The sequence below is a fragment of the Pelobates fuscus genome, chromosome 3 (assembly GCF_036172605.1).
Source record: "Pelobates fuscus isolate aPelFus1 chromosome 3, aPelFus1.pri, whole genome shotgun sequence".
Lineage (NCBI taxonomy): Eukaryota > Metazoa > Chordata > Amphibia > Anura > Pelobatidae > Pelobates > Pelobates fuscus.
The window spans coordinates 266,205,247-266,221,105 of record NC_086319.1 but is presented as its reverse complement, the minus strand read 5'-3'; the positions used below and the strand labels follow the sequence as shown (position 1 = coordinate 266,221,105).

General features: G+C 43.7%; 1 protein-coding gene across 1 annotated transcript in view; it reads right to left on the bottom strand.

The window, feature by feature from the left end:
• The window catches only part of LOC134601098 (aspartate aminotransferase, cytoplasmic-like), a 70,110-nt gene that overhangs the window by 38,727 nt on the left and 15,524 nt on the right, over positions 1–15,859 (bottom strand). Inside the window, exon 5 of the mRNA XM_063445529.1 lies at positions 10,751–10,852. Coding sequence (XP_063301599.1) covers positions 10,751–10,852 — 102 coding nt within the window. The remainder of the gene's footprint in view (positions 1–10,750; positions 10,853–15,859) is intronic.

Sequence of the window (15,859 nt, the reverse complement as noted above, 5' to 3'; positions counted from 1 at the left end):
TCAACGCTATGTGTGCAAGGCAGGACAGATTGTGCCGCTTGCTGGAACCTTTGGTACAATGTCTTTTAACACAAATATCCGGGTGTTGCACAAAGATACATGTCTATACAGGCTTAAATAGGTTGGTAATGTCACAAATAATGCAGGAGTTAAACATCAATAAACAGGTTACGCAGGTAAGTTTAAACCAGTGGGTGCCCTGAGTGTAAGACCTGAGGTGTCTAGGTTTGGTGTATATCCCTAGTGGCGTTCAGGAGAAGGTCTGATTATAGGTTAGGATATACATACTTCAGCTCGCTAGCTTAATATGTTACCCTGGGAACTGAGTAGGCACAATGGGTTAAATGCTTGAATAAGAAATAAAATAAAATACATTAAAACAGTGCTAGGAGACATGTCAGGCCACCAATAGATTAGATTGCTTAGTTAAGGTAGTCCTTGTTAACTGTTGTTGAAGCAGACATGCTATCAATACCCCTGAGTCCTGAAAGGTGATGCAGGGACTAAGAGTGATGAGAGTCATTACGGTACTGGAGATGGTCTTGTCCTGTGTTAGCAGGGGTTTCTTAGTCAGGCTGTCGCTCAATTCCACAGGTGGACCACAGCAGGGAGATTAGCAAGTGAGTCCCAAGATTTTCAGACCGTGGATCAGTATTCTTCCCAGCTGCTCTCCATCTCGGCTTCTTGGGTGGTCCCCGCTGTCATGGTAGGGTCTGTGTTGTTATGCTACTGCGGGCTTTTCCCCGAGGGTGCAACAGGGTTTCATTTGCCGCCTCCATAAACCCTGCTTCGCTGTAGGAAGCTGGTGGATCGATAGAGGGCCCTTTTCCCATGTGCTCTGTTGATTTCCTCACTGCTGGGTACGCGTCAGGTAGGCTCCACTGGCGGCCCGCACACATGGCTGGCTTGCGGCGGCCATCTTGCGTGTTATCGCCCGGCGGATTGTCCTCGCCAGGGCGGTTGTTTAGGCTCAGGTTGGTGAGCCGTGTTGTGCTCCTGCAGACTGGGATGACCCCCCCGGTCCAGGGGGGGGGAACACACCGCCGGTTGGAGACCCAGGAGAGCAGCCGTCTCTTCCCGGCTCAAGCCCCACCAGGCTCCGTGCCCCTGTCTGGTTACTGCCGGCTCCGAACCGGGTCTTGGGCGGGGGTCTGTGTGTGAGTTTGCCCGGCTCGGTGGGCCTGCAATTTGCGCCGTTTTCGGGTCTCGGAGCGGGATCCCGTCGGCGGCTAGGTCCCACCCCCCCAGTCCTTTTTCAAGGCAATAATTGGTTGCTGGAAATTCAAATTTTTTTCTAGCTGCCCATACTATGGATTCCCCCAGTCAGGCTTCGAGAAATAGGTCGCAATCTAGAGGTTCTGAGTAAGTCACTAAAATTTTTAAAGACACAATACTATTAAAAAAAAAAAAAAAAAAAAAAAAAGAGTGCATTTCAGACTTCTGACTGGAGGATTTTCAGTTCTGCCCACAGATCCTCATACAAGAAAAAGAAGGATAAGACCAACTTATGTGAAGCTTGTGACGACAAGGTGCTTCCTGGGAAAAGGCTCTGCTTAGCTTGTCTTAAAGCAGCGGCAGGCCATACTGAACCAGATCCAGATATTCTTTCTTACATCCGTCAAGCAGTTTCAGAGGGTCTTCGACAGTCTGAGAGGGCTGAGAAAAGACGTAGATCTTTTAGCCCAGAGGAATATGCTGACTTAAGCTCTGACGAATATGTACCCCGGTATTTGAGCAAGACGAATTGTCATCTCAAGGTGAAGAATATGGGGCCTCTCCTGTCTTTATAGACAGTGTGAAAATAGAAGCTTTAATCAAGACAGTTCATGATACCTTGGAGCTTAAGGATAAGAGAGAGGAGGAACCAGCTTCTAGTAAGCATTTTGCTGACCTGAGAAGGTGCAATCCTACTTTCCCATTGCATGAGAAGGAGTTATATGTCCTGTTCCTGCAAAAGTAAGAGGATTGGGGGTTTATTCCAAACTTTTTCTCACTCAGAAAGTATCAGGGGAGTGGAGACCAATTTTAGACCTTCACGAATTAAACGAAAATCTGTATGTGAGAAAATTCAAGATGGAATAAGTAAATTCCATTATAAAAGTCATCTCCCCAGGTGACTGGTTAATCTCCATAGACCTTCGAGACGCTTACTTTCATGTTCCTATTGCTCCACCACACCAGAAGTTCCTGAGATTTGCTATTTACCATCAGCATTTTCAGTTACAAGCCCTTCCCTTTGGCCTTTTCCCTCAAAGATCCTGGTTGCCTTCATAGCATATATCCGTCTGGAAGGCATCTCAATATTCCATTAACTTGACGACATCTTGATTCTCTCACACAGCAGAGATATTCTCCTTCTTCATCGAGATTGGGTTCTTTTAATTCTTCAAAAATTTGGATGGTTGGTAAACCTCAAGAAGAGTCAGCTTTCCCCCTCTCAAGTTATGATATACTTAGGTGCAAGATTCAACACAATCCAGTCACAAGTCTCCCTATCCTTGGACAGGGGGCTTCGTATTCAATCAAAGATCCTTCGTCTTCTGCCTCTGAAATCCATCCTGGACCGGGAATTTATGAGCCTTCTGGGAAGTTTGTCCTCTACAATAGGTTTTACGAGATGAGCCCAGTGGCATATGAGAATTCCACAAGAAGGGTTTCTATCCCAGTTTGCGAACAAGGATCTGAATCAAGCAATCTCTTTATCATCAGAGATCAAGAAGGAACTGGCATGGTGGCTAATGAACGAGAATCTATATCAAGGGTATCCTCTGAACGTTATCCCTTGGGTTACTCTCACGACAGATGCATGCCAATCAGGTTGGGGGGCTCATTTGGGCCTTCTTCGTGTTCAGGGGCAGTGGGAAAACAAACAGCATCCTCTATCCTCGAATGTTTTAGAGTTGCAAGCAGTCTTCCAGGCTCTTTGCACTTTCCTTGTCTGAAACAAAGTTGGGTGAGAGTAAGGATAGACAATACCTCTACAGTTGCTTACATCAATCATCAGGGGGGTACAAAGAGCAAACGCTTAATGAAAGTGTTGACCCCACTTATGTCCTGGTCAGAGAAGAATTTGAAGGGGAACAAGGCAGTTTACCTTCCGGGAAAGAAGAATCAAGTGGCGGATTTCTTAAACCGAGTGACCCTGGATCCCACAGAATGGGAGTTGGCCCCTATGGCATTCCAAAGCATAGTCCAGAAGTGGGGTTTTCCTCAGGTAGATCTGATGGCCACAGCGAAGAATCGCAAAGTGGGAAGGTTCTTCTCGCGTTACTTCAACCCTTTGGCGGAAGACCAGGATGCTCTCTGTTGCGAGTGGAACTTCCACCTGGGGTATGTTTTCCCCCCAACTCCTCTGATTTTCCCCCTGCTAAGAAGGATCCTGCAGGAGCAAGCAACAATTCTTGCAGTGATTCCCTTCTGGCCCAGGTGGCCTTGGTTTCCCCTGCTGCAGAGACTCTCTCAGGACATTCCTCTGAAATTCCCAGATCAACTGAGTCTCCTACAACAAGGTCCGATCTCTGACCCATCTCCTCAGTCTCTCAATTTAAGGGCTTGGAAATTGAGAAGCAACGTCTCTCCAGCAAAGGCTTCTCTTCTTCAGTAATTTATACTCTTCTGAATGCCAGGAAGAAATCCTCTTCTTCAGCTTACTATCGTATTTGGGACATCTTCTGTAGCTGGTGTTTGGCACATAATATTTCTCCTTTGTCTCCCAGTATCTGTGACATCCTTCAATTTTTACAGGACGGATTTGACAAGGGTTTAAGTCTCAGCTCCCTAAAAGTGCATACTTCAGCGATCTCTGCTCTGTTAGATCGGAAATTGACATTTGATCCAGATATTGCTAGATTTTTTCAAGCCATTCTCAAGCTTCGCCCTCCAGTATGGTCTTGCTCCCCTCCTTGGGATTTACCTCTGGTTTTACAGGCCTTATCTGATTCTCTGTTTGAGCCCTTGGAGAGTGTTTCTATACTTACTCTTACGTTGAAAACTGTTCTGTTGGTTGCCTTGACCTCAGGTAGAAGAATCTCCGAGCTAAGCGCTCTCTCCTGTGAGTCTCCCTTTTTGATTCTTCAGGAAGACCGAGTGATCCTTTGTACGATTCCAGCTTTCAGACCCAAGGTGGTTTCTGCTTTCCATATGAATCAGGACATCATTTTGCCAGCCTTTTTCCCTCATCCCTCATCGGAAGAAGAAGAGAAATGGCATCGTTTGGATCTACATACCTGAACCGAACTTCAGACATAAGGAAGACATCTAGACTGTTCCTTATTCCTTCAGGTTACAAGAAGGGTCAAGCCGCTTCTTCATCTCATATTGGCCGATGGATCATCTCAGCCATTGGTCAGGCCTACTCAGCCTCCGGAGTTCCTGTCCCTCAAGGCCTTAGAGCTCATTCTACCAGATCCTTGGCCGCTTCTTGGGCAGCTGCAGTCAACATTTCTGCAGATCGCATTTGTTCGGCAGCAACATGGTCCTCCTTCAACACGTTTATCAATCACTATCAGTTGGATGTAGTGCGTTCATCTACCACAGAATTTGGTAGAAGTGTCCTCTCCGCTGCCTTATAGTTTATGGATCAATAAACCGTATTTGCATGGATTTATGCGTTGTGGTTATTATTCTCCCTCCCTTACTCCTTTCAGCTTGGGTATAACCCATACGTAGTGCTGCCATGGATATATCCGGGGGAAAACAGAAAATTTATGCCATACTTACCGATATTTTCTTTTCCCGGATATATGCCATGGCAGCACTGCGATCCCACCCTCTTATAAAATCATGTGTTGTTTCGTGGCTTTAAACTAAGATTGAGGGGGTATACGGGGGAGTCTCTTTTATTTTGGAGGTGTTTCTGTCCAATTGAGAAGGGGAGGAGCTATAACCATACGTAGTGCTGCCATGGCATATATCCGGGAAAAGAAAATATCTTAAGTATCATAAGTATTGCATAAATTTTCTGTTATATATTAAAAATAATATTGTCAGTTTTTCTTTAAAGGACCACTCCAAGCACCATAACTACTACAGCTCACTGTAGTGGTTATGGGGTCAAAAGTGCCCTGGAAACCCCCCCCTCTGTCCCCATCCCCCACTGTAAGGAGTAAAACTTAATTAGAACAGTTTGATTACTCACCCTGGATCTGCTTCCTGCCTCCTCTGCTTCCAGGAGCTTTTGTTGGCTCTCCAGAGCTAAATCACCCAATGCAAGGCTGGGATATTGGCTTGGAGAGTCAGCTGATCACTTTTAGTCAGTAAGCTGAACCCTTGTAGCGTTACTTACCTTATCCGGGGGCCGGCCGCGGTCCTCTCTTCAGGCCGCGCGCGGTTCTGCGGCTGCACGAGCCGCGCGCGGCTCATCCGACTCTCCTAACAGGAGGACGGGCAGTGACCGCGAGATGCGGTCACGTGTCCCGCCTGCAGCTAAGAGCGCGCCGTGAGTCTCGGGCGCGCTCTTAAAGAGACAGTGGGAGCCTAAATTGCAAGAAGGCTCCCATTGGCTCCTGTCATGCCAATCAACCCATACACTTACCTTTTGGGGGTGTGGAAGTGACAGGAGCCAATCACATTAGTTTGATGGCTACTTATACTTCCCTTTTTCCCTTAGTTCCTTGCCCTATCGTGGTTTCTGCTACAGTTCCCTTTAGTGCTTGTTGTGTTCAGTTGTGTTTCTCCGTATTTGACCTTGGCTTTGTATTCTGGCTTCGTTTTCGCTTTATCCTTGTCTGTACTGTTTGCCGGCTTGCTGATTCCTGTGTACCAGACCCCGGCTAGTTCTCGTTTACGCTGTCTCTTTATGCCCTTGACCTCGGATCGTTCCTGACTCTGTACTTCTCCTATTACGTCGAGTCCGGCCACTCTAAGGTCCGGTAGACGTATCTCTCCTCTGTGCTGTCTTCTGTTTGGCTGGATCCTGCGTGTAGGGGTATATACTCGTTACAACCCTACACTGCAAGTTAAGATAACTGACAATTCACCCAGAAACCAGGAAGTAGTGGGCCGAGAAGCACCAAGCAGACGCAAGGAAAGAAGTCAAACCTTTCTAAAATGATACTACTCCTTAAAATGTTTTATTTAATGAATTTGCATATGCAGAATATGCATGTAATGGATCGACGGGCACCCCGACTGGGTACCTCCGTTGAAGGATGCTCCAAGCGCTTCCTGAGGACTCCAAGCACTGCAGCAGACACCAAAACCACTGAACCGGAGAAGCATACGAATGCTCTCAAGCATATGAATGCTGTAAACAGCTGAACAGGAAAAGCATACTATCAGCTTACACTCCTGGCAATCAGCATACAATCCAATTCTCCCAATAACGGGACGACACTTCATTTTGAGGTCAAGCAGAACTGACTGTACTGGCACATACAGCCTCTTTTATTCACAATCTGCACACATAGTACTGCCCACAGGGTTTTACAGAACAACCAATAACACACGTACATTACAGAAAACACTCCCAGCAATTATACACAAAATCCCCCCCTCTGCCTGGGATATAATTATGGTACACAATGGGTTAACATAATTATCACAAGCAGGAAAAATACAGTTTTTATACATGTACTATAACTTTAAAAATATACGTCCAATCTTCATAAAATCCATCCAGTAGATCAAAAGTTAGCTGGGAGTCCTTTATGACTGACCGCAAGCACATTTTCCTGCCCAAAACAGTTCCATAGATTTGGGCTGTGCGCTTGGTCTATTTTACACAGAAAAATGTTGTATGATCAAGGTGGAAAATCCATATAAGCCCAACACTCCTCTCAGGAAGAGCCAGCCGAGGCAGTCAAATACTTTTTCCACATCTAATGCTAGCAAAAGATTACCTTGACTCAACCCCCAGAGCTGTTTCAGAAAGTTTACAGGTCTTTTCGAATCCCCTTTTCCCTAGTACAAACCTGGTTTGATCATCTTTAATTATGGATGGTAGCAATGAGGCCAAGATCTTAGCATATATTTTCGCATCAGTATTAAGAAGTGAAATCGGGCAATTTTTTTTTTCAATTGTCAGTAGGTTTGTCTGGTTTGGGAATAGTGAATATTATGACCAACAGTATTTCCACTTGTATCCCTCCTGTGTCTGTCACTGCTCGATAGACTTTGAGGAGATAGGGATCCAAAACAGTTGCAAATTTCTTTAAAAATGTAAACATTTGTATGGCCATCCAGAGGGCAATTGGTGAATAGCAGTTGATGTCTCATTTAATGAAACTGGGAATGTAGTTATTCAGAGATAAGTCAAGGGAGATGTACAGATTGTAGGTAAGATTATATTTCCTGCAAGGACAGAACATGTGTGTGTAGGTCTGCACATAAGTTATGCAACTTGGAAATGAGTGAACTTCTGACCAATCTCTTGAGGGACAAGTTTTTTACTTCCATCCTCCCCAAGAATATGCGCTATTTTGGGTCTAGTCAACTTATCTCTGAGTCTATTTGCTAAAAATGTGTTAGCTTTACCACTTGTATGATTAGGGGTGGCATATAATCTATGTAGGAGATAGTTTGTTACCAATTACAGTCGGGCAGTTTGGTCTAATGACGGGTTGGCCTTATTTTGTGAAGAAAGAAGGGGTATTTGTTTATAACAAGTTAACAAGTCTGATTGGTGTTTCTTTGTGAGCTATGATAACCATCTTATAAACACACCCTTTATAACTGCTTTATGAGCAGACCATACATTAATATCAGAAGTTTCTCCGTTATCTTTTTGTTAAAAGTATTATGAAAGATGTTTTTTTCAACATCAGTGCGAACACTCTCATCAGTAAGGAGAAACTCATTGAGTCACCATTTTACTGCAAACCTGGAAGGAGTCTAGTACTTCTAAATATATCTGGCTGTGGTCCAACCAAGTAATCTCTTCAATAGAACATGAGGAGACTTGGGTCAACATCATATTGTCCACAAAAAAGATGTCAATCCTTGTGTAAGTAGTATGAACCCAGGAATGGAACTTGTATTCATGTTCTGTGAAGTGGAACGTCCTCCAGCCATCATAAAGACCATATAGGGTTTGTTGAGGTTGTCAGCTGTTTATTAATACAGCCTATAAATCTTGCAGTGGTATCATCAAATTGCCACATAATATTAAACCACCCTGGTGAAATTTGTCTATTTTATGCTAGAGAGAGTGGAGGAAATTTCTTGTATCCGTGTTCGGATAATATACCGACACCAACGCATATTGGATGTAATTGAATAATCCCAGTAAAATTATGTATTTACTATGGGGATCAATTAATTATCATTTGAGCACAAAAGCAATATGACTGGTTATAAATACAGACACTCCATTGGTTTTGTTTACTGATAAGGCATGAAACTGAGTTGGGAAATATTTAGTGTATATTGCAGGGGAGCGTGGCTTATTAAAGTGTAACTCTTTAATGCACATTACGTCTACATGGCACTTTTTAAGGTCCTGGAGAAGAAGTCCTCTTTTCCCAGGGGATTTAGGCCCCTAGACATTATAGGACACAGCTTTCATAGTCTGGGGTAGTACAAATATTACAAAACAAAATGCATCAATAAGTCTCAGTACCAAAGTCCCGCATTTCATCTTCCCACAAACATCAACACTTAGTAAATTATTAAGGTCAACACACTCTGTAGTAATGTAAGGTCAGTGCTAACATATATGGTGGATAAGAGACAAGGCAGGACACATGTCTATGCCAGGAAGTTTTTGGTAAAAGCTGCAAAAAGATAGACAAGTTGTATGCAGGATGGAGAGTGAAATTGGAAAAGAGAGTATGGGTTAACAGGGGATAAAACCTGTGAATGAGAACAGTGAAGAAAGTTACAACAGAGGGCACACAATCGTAGCAGCACATTCAATGGGGGTAGTAGCAAGGGGTTTCCCAAATGTAAGAGGAACTCGCAAGAATAAAAGTGTAGGTATTTTTTTTAAAGTAAAGGAGGCTATATGTAACCCAATCAACCAATCAAGGATTTGCACCACAATCAGGAGCAAACATTTGTGAATTTAGAAGAGTCAAGGTCTGGCCAGTACTGGGGTAGTTGGACAAAGTGCTTTGGTGAAGTGCATCTAGATAATAGTGTCAATCAATTGAGCAAGGTTGTAAAGTCAGGGCTAGATTAGACAAAACACAGCACAATAGCAGGCATTTATAGCTACTAAAAGGCATAGAAAACTGGTAACCATTATCAGCATAAAACATTTACAACCCAAATGAATAGTAAAGTAGGGAACATATTGTAGACAATTCTGGAGACATGGTGTAGACAATTCTGGAGACAATTCTGTACTGGATTGAACATTCATAGAAAAATAGAAACATAGAATGTGCTGCAGATAAGAACCGTTTGGCCCATCTAGTCTGTCCAATTTTCAAAATACTTTTAATTAGTCCCTGGCCTTATCTTAAGTCTAGGATAGCCTTATGCCTATCCCATGCATCCTTAAACTCCCTGACTGTGTTAACCTCTACCACTTCAGCTGGAAGGCTTTTCCATGCATCCGCTAACCTCTCTGTAAAGTAATACTTCCTGAAATTATTTTTAACCCCTTAAGGACACGACATGTGTGACATGTCATGATTTCCTTTTATTCCAGAAGTTTGGTCCTTAAGGGGTTAAACCTTTGCCCCTCTAATTTAATTTATGTCCTCTTGTTGTGGTAGTTTTTCTTCTTTTAAATATAGTCTAATCCTTTACTGTGTTGATTCCATTGTACATTCAGTACAGTTAGTTCCAAATCCTGCAATTTCTATAGGCCCTCTGCCATGGTGGCAATCGAGTGGAATGCTCCTTGCCTCTGGATTACAAGCTTTGCAGGGTATTCCCAACAGTATGCAATTTCATGAGATCTTCAACATTGAGGCGGAGAGGCGCCTCCTGAACTTCAACATTGAGGCGGAGAGGTCAGCAAAGATATTGATGTTGGCATATGGATCAGATAAGCCTTTTCTGCAGGCCTTAACGATTCTTTCTTTAACATAAAAATTATAAATCCTGGTCATAACCTCCCTCGCAGTTTACTGAGGTCCAAGGTGTTCAGGCCTGAAGAGTCAGTGAGCTCTATCCAACAATTTGTGATCAGGGTGTATCTCCAGCGTCGGATTCTGAAAAAGGTCCAGGAGGTAATTCTGTTGATCAGAGTTGAGCACTGACTGCAGTATGCTCGAAGACTCCAAGTCATGATTTTCAGGTTATGTGTGCAGACAAATTTGCGAATTTTAATTTCAAGAGAGGTCCTCTCTCTTACCTCTTGCAGTTCCATTCAGAGATCCAATGAAAGGGTCTAGAGCTGGCCAGAGATAGTAGCTTGTAGTCAGCGGAAAATTCTGCCATCATACACCTCATATGCACTACTGTTAATAGACCATTCTCAGGTAGCAGATCAGGAGAAGTTGGAGGAGATTGCAAACTCTCTCTAGAGCGTGCTTCACCGTAAACTTGGAAAGCGCAAGGGTTTTCTCATTGTTTAAGTGTGGAGGCCTTAGATAGGAAGAAAGAGGTGAGATCCACCTTCACAAGTTTAGATTTATGTCTCTGGGACATATTACCGGTAATGGGCAAAGTCAGCATCGAGAAAACGCTGAGCAATTTGATTTTTTTGGCCCTTCTGCAAGCCCAAACATCAGGAGCTCTACAGAGTCTCATATATGCGTTATTGAACTGGTATAGAATTGTTTTCCAGTGCTGCTTTTGGTTATGGTGCTTGGACTGCTTATTTAAGCTTTACTTTGCAAATTGCATATGCAATACTTACCTTCATTAGAGTGGCAATTACTAACCAATCCTTGTTTGTTATTTCAATTCCAGTCGGACAGCAAGCTATTTGCAGGAAGACAATGGAATAATCGGGGGATTTCTGAAAGAAAAGAAAAATAAATGCACATGAGTGTCTGTAATTTTTCTCCTCTACACACACTCAAGAACAAATTCAGAACTCCATTTGAATGGTTTATTGCAGAAGATAAACTTGAGTGCTCAAGGTAGAGTCCAAGCAAGCCCTGGACAAGGGACACTATTAGTATATTTTATATATATATTAGTATAAAAACCACCCCCCATGTTCCATATATATATATATATATATATATATATAAAAACCCTCAGTCTTACATATGGTTAGTAGTGATGTCCCGAACGGTTCGCTGGCGAATAGTTCCTGGCGAACATAGCTTGTTCGCGTTCGCCACGGACGGCTAACATATGCGATGTTCGGTCCGCCCACTATTCGTCATCATTGAGTAAACTTTGACCCTGTACCTCACAGTCAGCAGACACATTCCAGCCAATCAGCAGCAGACCCTGACTCCCAGACCCTCCCTCCCAGACCCTCCCACCTCCTAGACAGCATACAATTTAGATTAATTCTGAAGCTGCATTCTTTTTTTTGTGTGTTTGTGTTTATTATACATTATCCTCCATAGCCAGTAACCTGTGTTTATTATACATTATCCCCATAGCCATTAACCTGTGTTTATTATACATTATCCCCCATAGCCAGTAACCTGTGTTTATTATACATTATCCCCCATAGACAGTAACCTGTGTTTATTATAACTTATCCCCATAGCCAGTAACCTTTGTTTATTATACAGTATCCTTCCATAGCCAGTAACCTGTGTTTATTATACATTATCCTCCCATAGCCAGTAATCTGTGTTTATTATACATTATCCCCCCATAGCCAGTAACCTGTGCTTATTATACAGTATCCCCATAGCCATTAACCTGTGTTTATTATACATTATCCTCCCATAGCCAGTAATCTGTGTTTATTATACATTATCCCCATAGCCAGTAACCTGTGTTTATTATACATTATCCTCCCATAGCCAGTAATCTGTTTTTATTATACATTATCCACCCATAGCCAGTAACCTGTGTTTATTATACATTATCCTCCCTATAGCCAGTAACCTGTGTTTATTATACATTATCCTCCCATAGCCAGTAGTGATGTCGCGAACATAAACTTCAGTAGGCAGGTGAATTTTAAAACCCACAGGGACTCTATCTGGCCACAATAGTGGTTGAAGGGGGAGGGGAGACCTACTGTCCCCCTCCGGCCCCCACCCCTGAGCGGTGGGTGAGGGCCCTAAAATTAACAATAAGCGGCCCCCACCCCTGAGCAGTGGGTGGGGGCCCTAAATACAAAGGGGGGTGGACACTAGTCACCCCTCCCCCCCCAAAAAAATATCTCCCTACCTACCCCCCTCACCCTAAAAATAATGAGGGGGGGACCTTTAACCAAAAACCTGTAAAAAAAAAAAAATTAGATAAAAACAAATTACCATTCGATGTTTTCTTTCTTCTAAAATCTTTTTTCAGCCCCAAAAAAGGCCAAATAAAAAAAATAATAACCAACGCAATAAAAAAAAAAATCCATCCAATCACACTGCTCTGTGTCATTTTACACAGCGTGGGAAAGTTCTTTGGAATTTTCCCACGCTGTGTAAAATGACAAAGAGCACTCTGATTGGCTTAAACCAGCCAATCAGAGTGTTCTTAGCCTAATTGCAGGGCGTGGCAAGGCTTTATAAGCCTTCCCCAGCCCTGCAGAGCTCAGTCTGCTCGGAGTCCTCCATGGGTAAACATGGATTTTTTTTTTGTGCGCTCGTTTTTTTTATTTTTATTTTTTATTTTATTGCGTCGGTTATTATGGTTTTTTATTTGGCCTTTTGGGGCTGAAAAAAGAAGATTGTAGAAGAAAGAAAACATCGAATGGTAAGTTGTTTTTATCTAATTTAGTTTTTTACAGGTTTTTGGTTAAACGTACCCCTTCATTATTTTTAGGGTGAGGGGGGTAGGTACGGAGATATTTTTTGTTTGTTGGGGGGAGGGGTGACTAGGGTCCCCCCCTTTGTATTTAGGGCCCCCACCCACCGCTCAGGGGTGGGGGCCGGGGGGGACAGAAGGTCCCCCCCTTATTGTTATTTTTAGGGCCCCAACCCACGGCTCAGGGGTGGGGGCCAGGGGGGACAATAGGTCCCCCCCTTATTGTTAATTTTAGGGCCCCCACCCACCGCTCAGGGGTGGGGGCCAGGGGGGACAATAGGTCCCCCCCCTTATTGTTAATTTTAGGGCCCCCACCCACCGCTCAGGGGTGGGGGACAGGGGGGACAGTAGGTCCCCCCCTTATTGTTATTTTTAGGGCCCCCACCCACCGCTCAGGGGTGGGGGATGGGGGGGACAGTAGGTTCCCCCCTTATTGTTATTTTTAGGGCCCCCACCCAGCGCTCAGGGGTGGGGGCCGGGGGGAAGACAATAGGTCCCCCCATTGGTATTTAGGGCCCCCACCCGCTGCTCAGGGGTGGGGGTCAGGGGGGAGGATAATAGGTCCCCCCTATTGGTATTTAGGGCCCCCACCCGCTCAGGGAGGGGGGACCCTTTTTTTTTTTTTTTTTTTTTTTTTTAACAGTGAGCAGCCACAGGCTACTCACTGTTTAATAGACATGCCCCTACTCGCGGTATTGCGAGTAGGGGCACAATTTACTAATACTAAGTAATTTTTACTTAGTATTAGTAAATTTGGCCACAAAAAAAAAAATAGGGGGCGGACCGAACATCGCATATGTTCGCCATCCTTGGCGAACGCGAACACGCTATGTTCGCCGGGAACTATTCATCAGCGAACTGTTCGGGACATCACTAATAGCCAGTAACCTGTGTTTATTATACATTATCCCCCCATAGCCAGTAACCTGTGCTTATTGTACATTATCCTCCCATAGCCAGTAACCTGTGTATATTATACATTATCCCTCCCGTAGCCAGTAACCTGTGTTTATTATACATTCTCCCCCCCCCATAGCCAGTAACCTGTGTTTATTATACATTATCCCCCATAGTCATTTATCGTTGTACCTAGGCAGCATGATGTCTTAGGCCGGCCCAGAGAGTGAGTGAGTGAGTAAATAATATAATATATATCTTCAGAAACATATTAGTAATATATGTAAATCGGGTTCATGCAAAGACGGTGAAAAGGTATTAAAGAAAAACACACTTATTGCATCAAATTTACAATGCCAAACTTTTAAAAGCTTTCCTCATTTCTTTCTCGGGATGAGGAATATATCGGTTGTAGACTGAGGATTTCCATCTGCCCAATCTTTTAATAATATGCACTGGAGTGTCAGTGTTGAAGGAGACTGAAGCTGCCCCTATTATAAATGAAAGACCCGAGACATGGATACAACCCAATCTTAGGAGTAGTGTTCTGATGTAGAAGATGAATTTAGCCGTAGTCAGAGGGATTCAGTGAGAGTAGTGGTGAAATGTGTGTGGCATGACTGAGTGTGGTTAAGTAAGAGTCAAGTATTTTAACTGGGCACTAGCTCTAGGTGGGATAAAGTGGTATAGCGGATGGATGAGTAGTTTGGTTCATTTTAGAGGTTTGTAGAGAAAGTATATAGTGATCATGATTTTTAGCGATATCCAATATTTTTAAGGTGGTCTCAAACAAACATAAAATGCTATATAAAATTTGTGGGAATATCGAATAGTCATGTACAGTAAATCAGAGAGGGCTAAGAATATCGAACCATCGATCGGTAACCTGGATGAAGTAGGGGGTCTATCTGTTTTATTAAATACGCGGTAATATGCTTTTAATGGGATAGGACGTTAGGAAAGGTGTGTGATTGGGATAAGTGGTTGTGGCTGTATTTATTTTATCCTGGGACCGACCTGGCTCCTAAGCTTGAGCCGCACGTGGCTGGATCACTCCTGCCTCCACACGAGCCGCATGCAGCTTGATCTCCTCTTCTGACTTAGCCGCGTCACGTGCCGCGCCTGGCACTAGGAGCACAGCTCGAGTCACGAGCTCGCTCTTAAAGTGGCAGTGGGAGCCAAAAGTTGATTTAGGCTCACATTGGCCCACGTCATTCCAGCATCCCCACACACGAACGTTTTGGGGGCGTAGGCATGACGTGGGCCAATCACTGATGTAACAGTAGTGTACATTAAAAAAAAAACTAGAAATTTGACTGTGAAATAATAGCAGTCAGTTTCCTTCACACATGTGCATTTCAGGGCCTGCCAGGGCACAGTGTCACACCAGTGCAACTCATATCTGGTGTAACAGTAGTGTACATTAAAAAAAAAAAATACAGGGGGCTTGTTGTCACCTTTCGGGGACCCTTGGTGTTGTACGTGGCTGGGTGGAGGAAGAGACCTTCAATGACATCAGTGAGGACAAGGAACGGTACATGGCTAGCTTGGTATCCAACATTGTGCAAATGGGGAGTTTGCGGTTGTGCAAATGGACTGTTTGCAGTTGTTTGCGGTGCGTTAAACGGGGAGTTTGGTCTGTCACTGTGAAGCGGGCGTAACCCTTAAACTACCTGATCAATGCAACATCATACCTGATGTTTTAAAGCACGTTATTCCAAACAATTTAGGAATGTTAGGTGATTTATGCCCATTATGGATTAAAACCAGACTCTGCATCAACTATGTAATTTTCCATGGGAGTTTTGCCATGGATCCCCCTCCAGCATGCCACAGTCCAGGTGTTAGTCCCCTTGAAACAACTTTTCCATCACTATTGTGTCCAGAAAGAGTCCCTGTGGGTTTTAAAATTCGCCTGCCTATTGAAGTCTATGGCGGTTCGCCCGGTTCGCCCGTTCGCGAACATTTGCGGAAGTTCGCGTTCACCGTTTGCGAACGGAAAATTTTATGTTCGCGACATCACTAATGGTTAGCAAAGAGGCTTATCAAGCATGATTATTCAATCATAGCAACATGAGTGTGCATGTGGAGCTGTCACTATGGAAGTGTTGCTGCTGGTTGCCATTTAGAAACATAAAAATTGTGGAGTATTCACGCATGTAAATTATATGATAACAAAAACATAGCAGTGGAT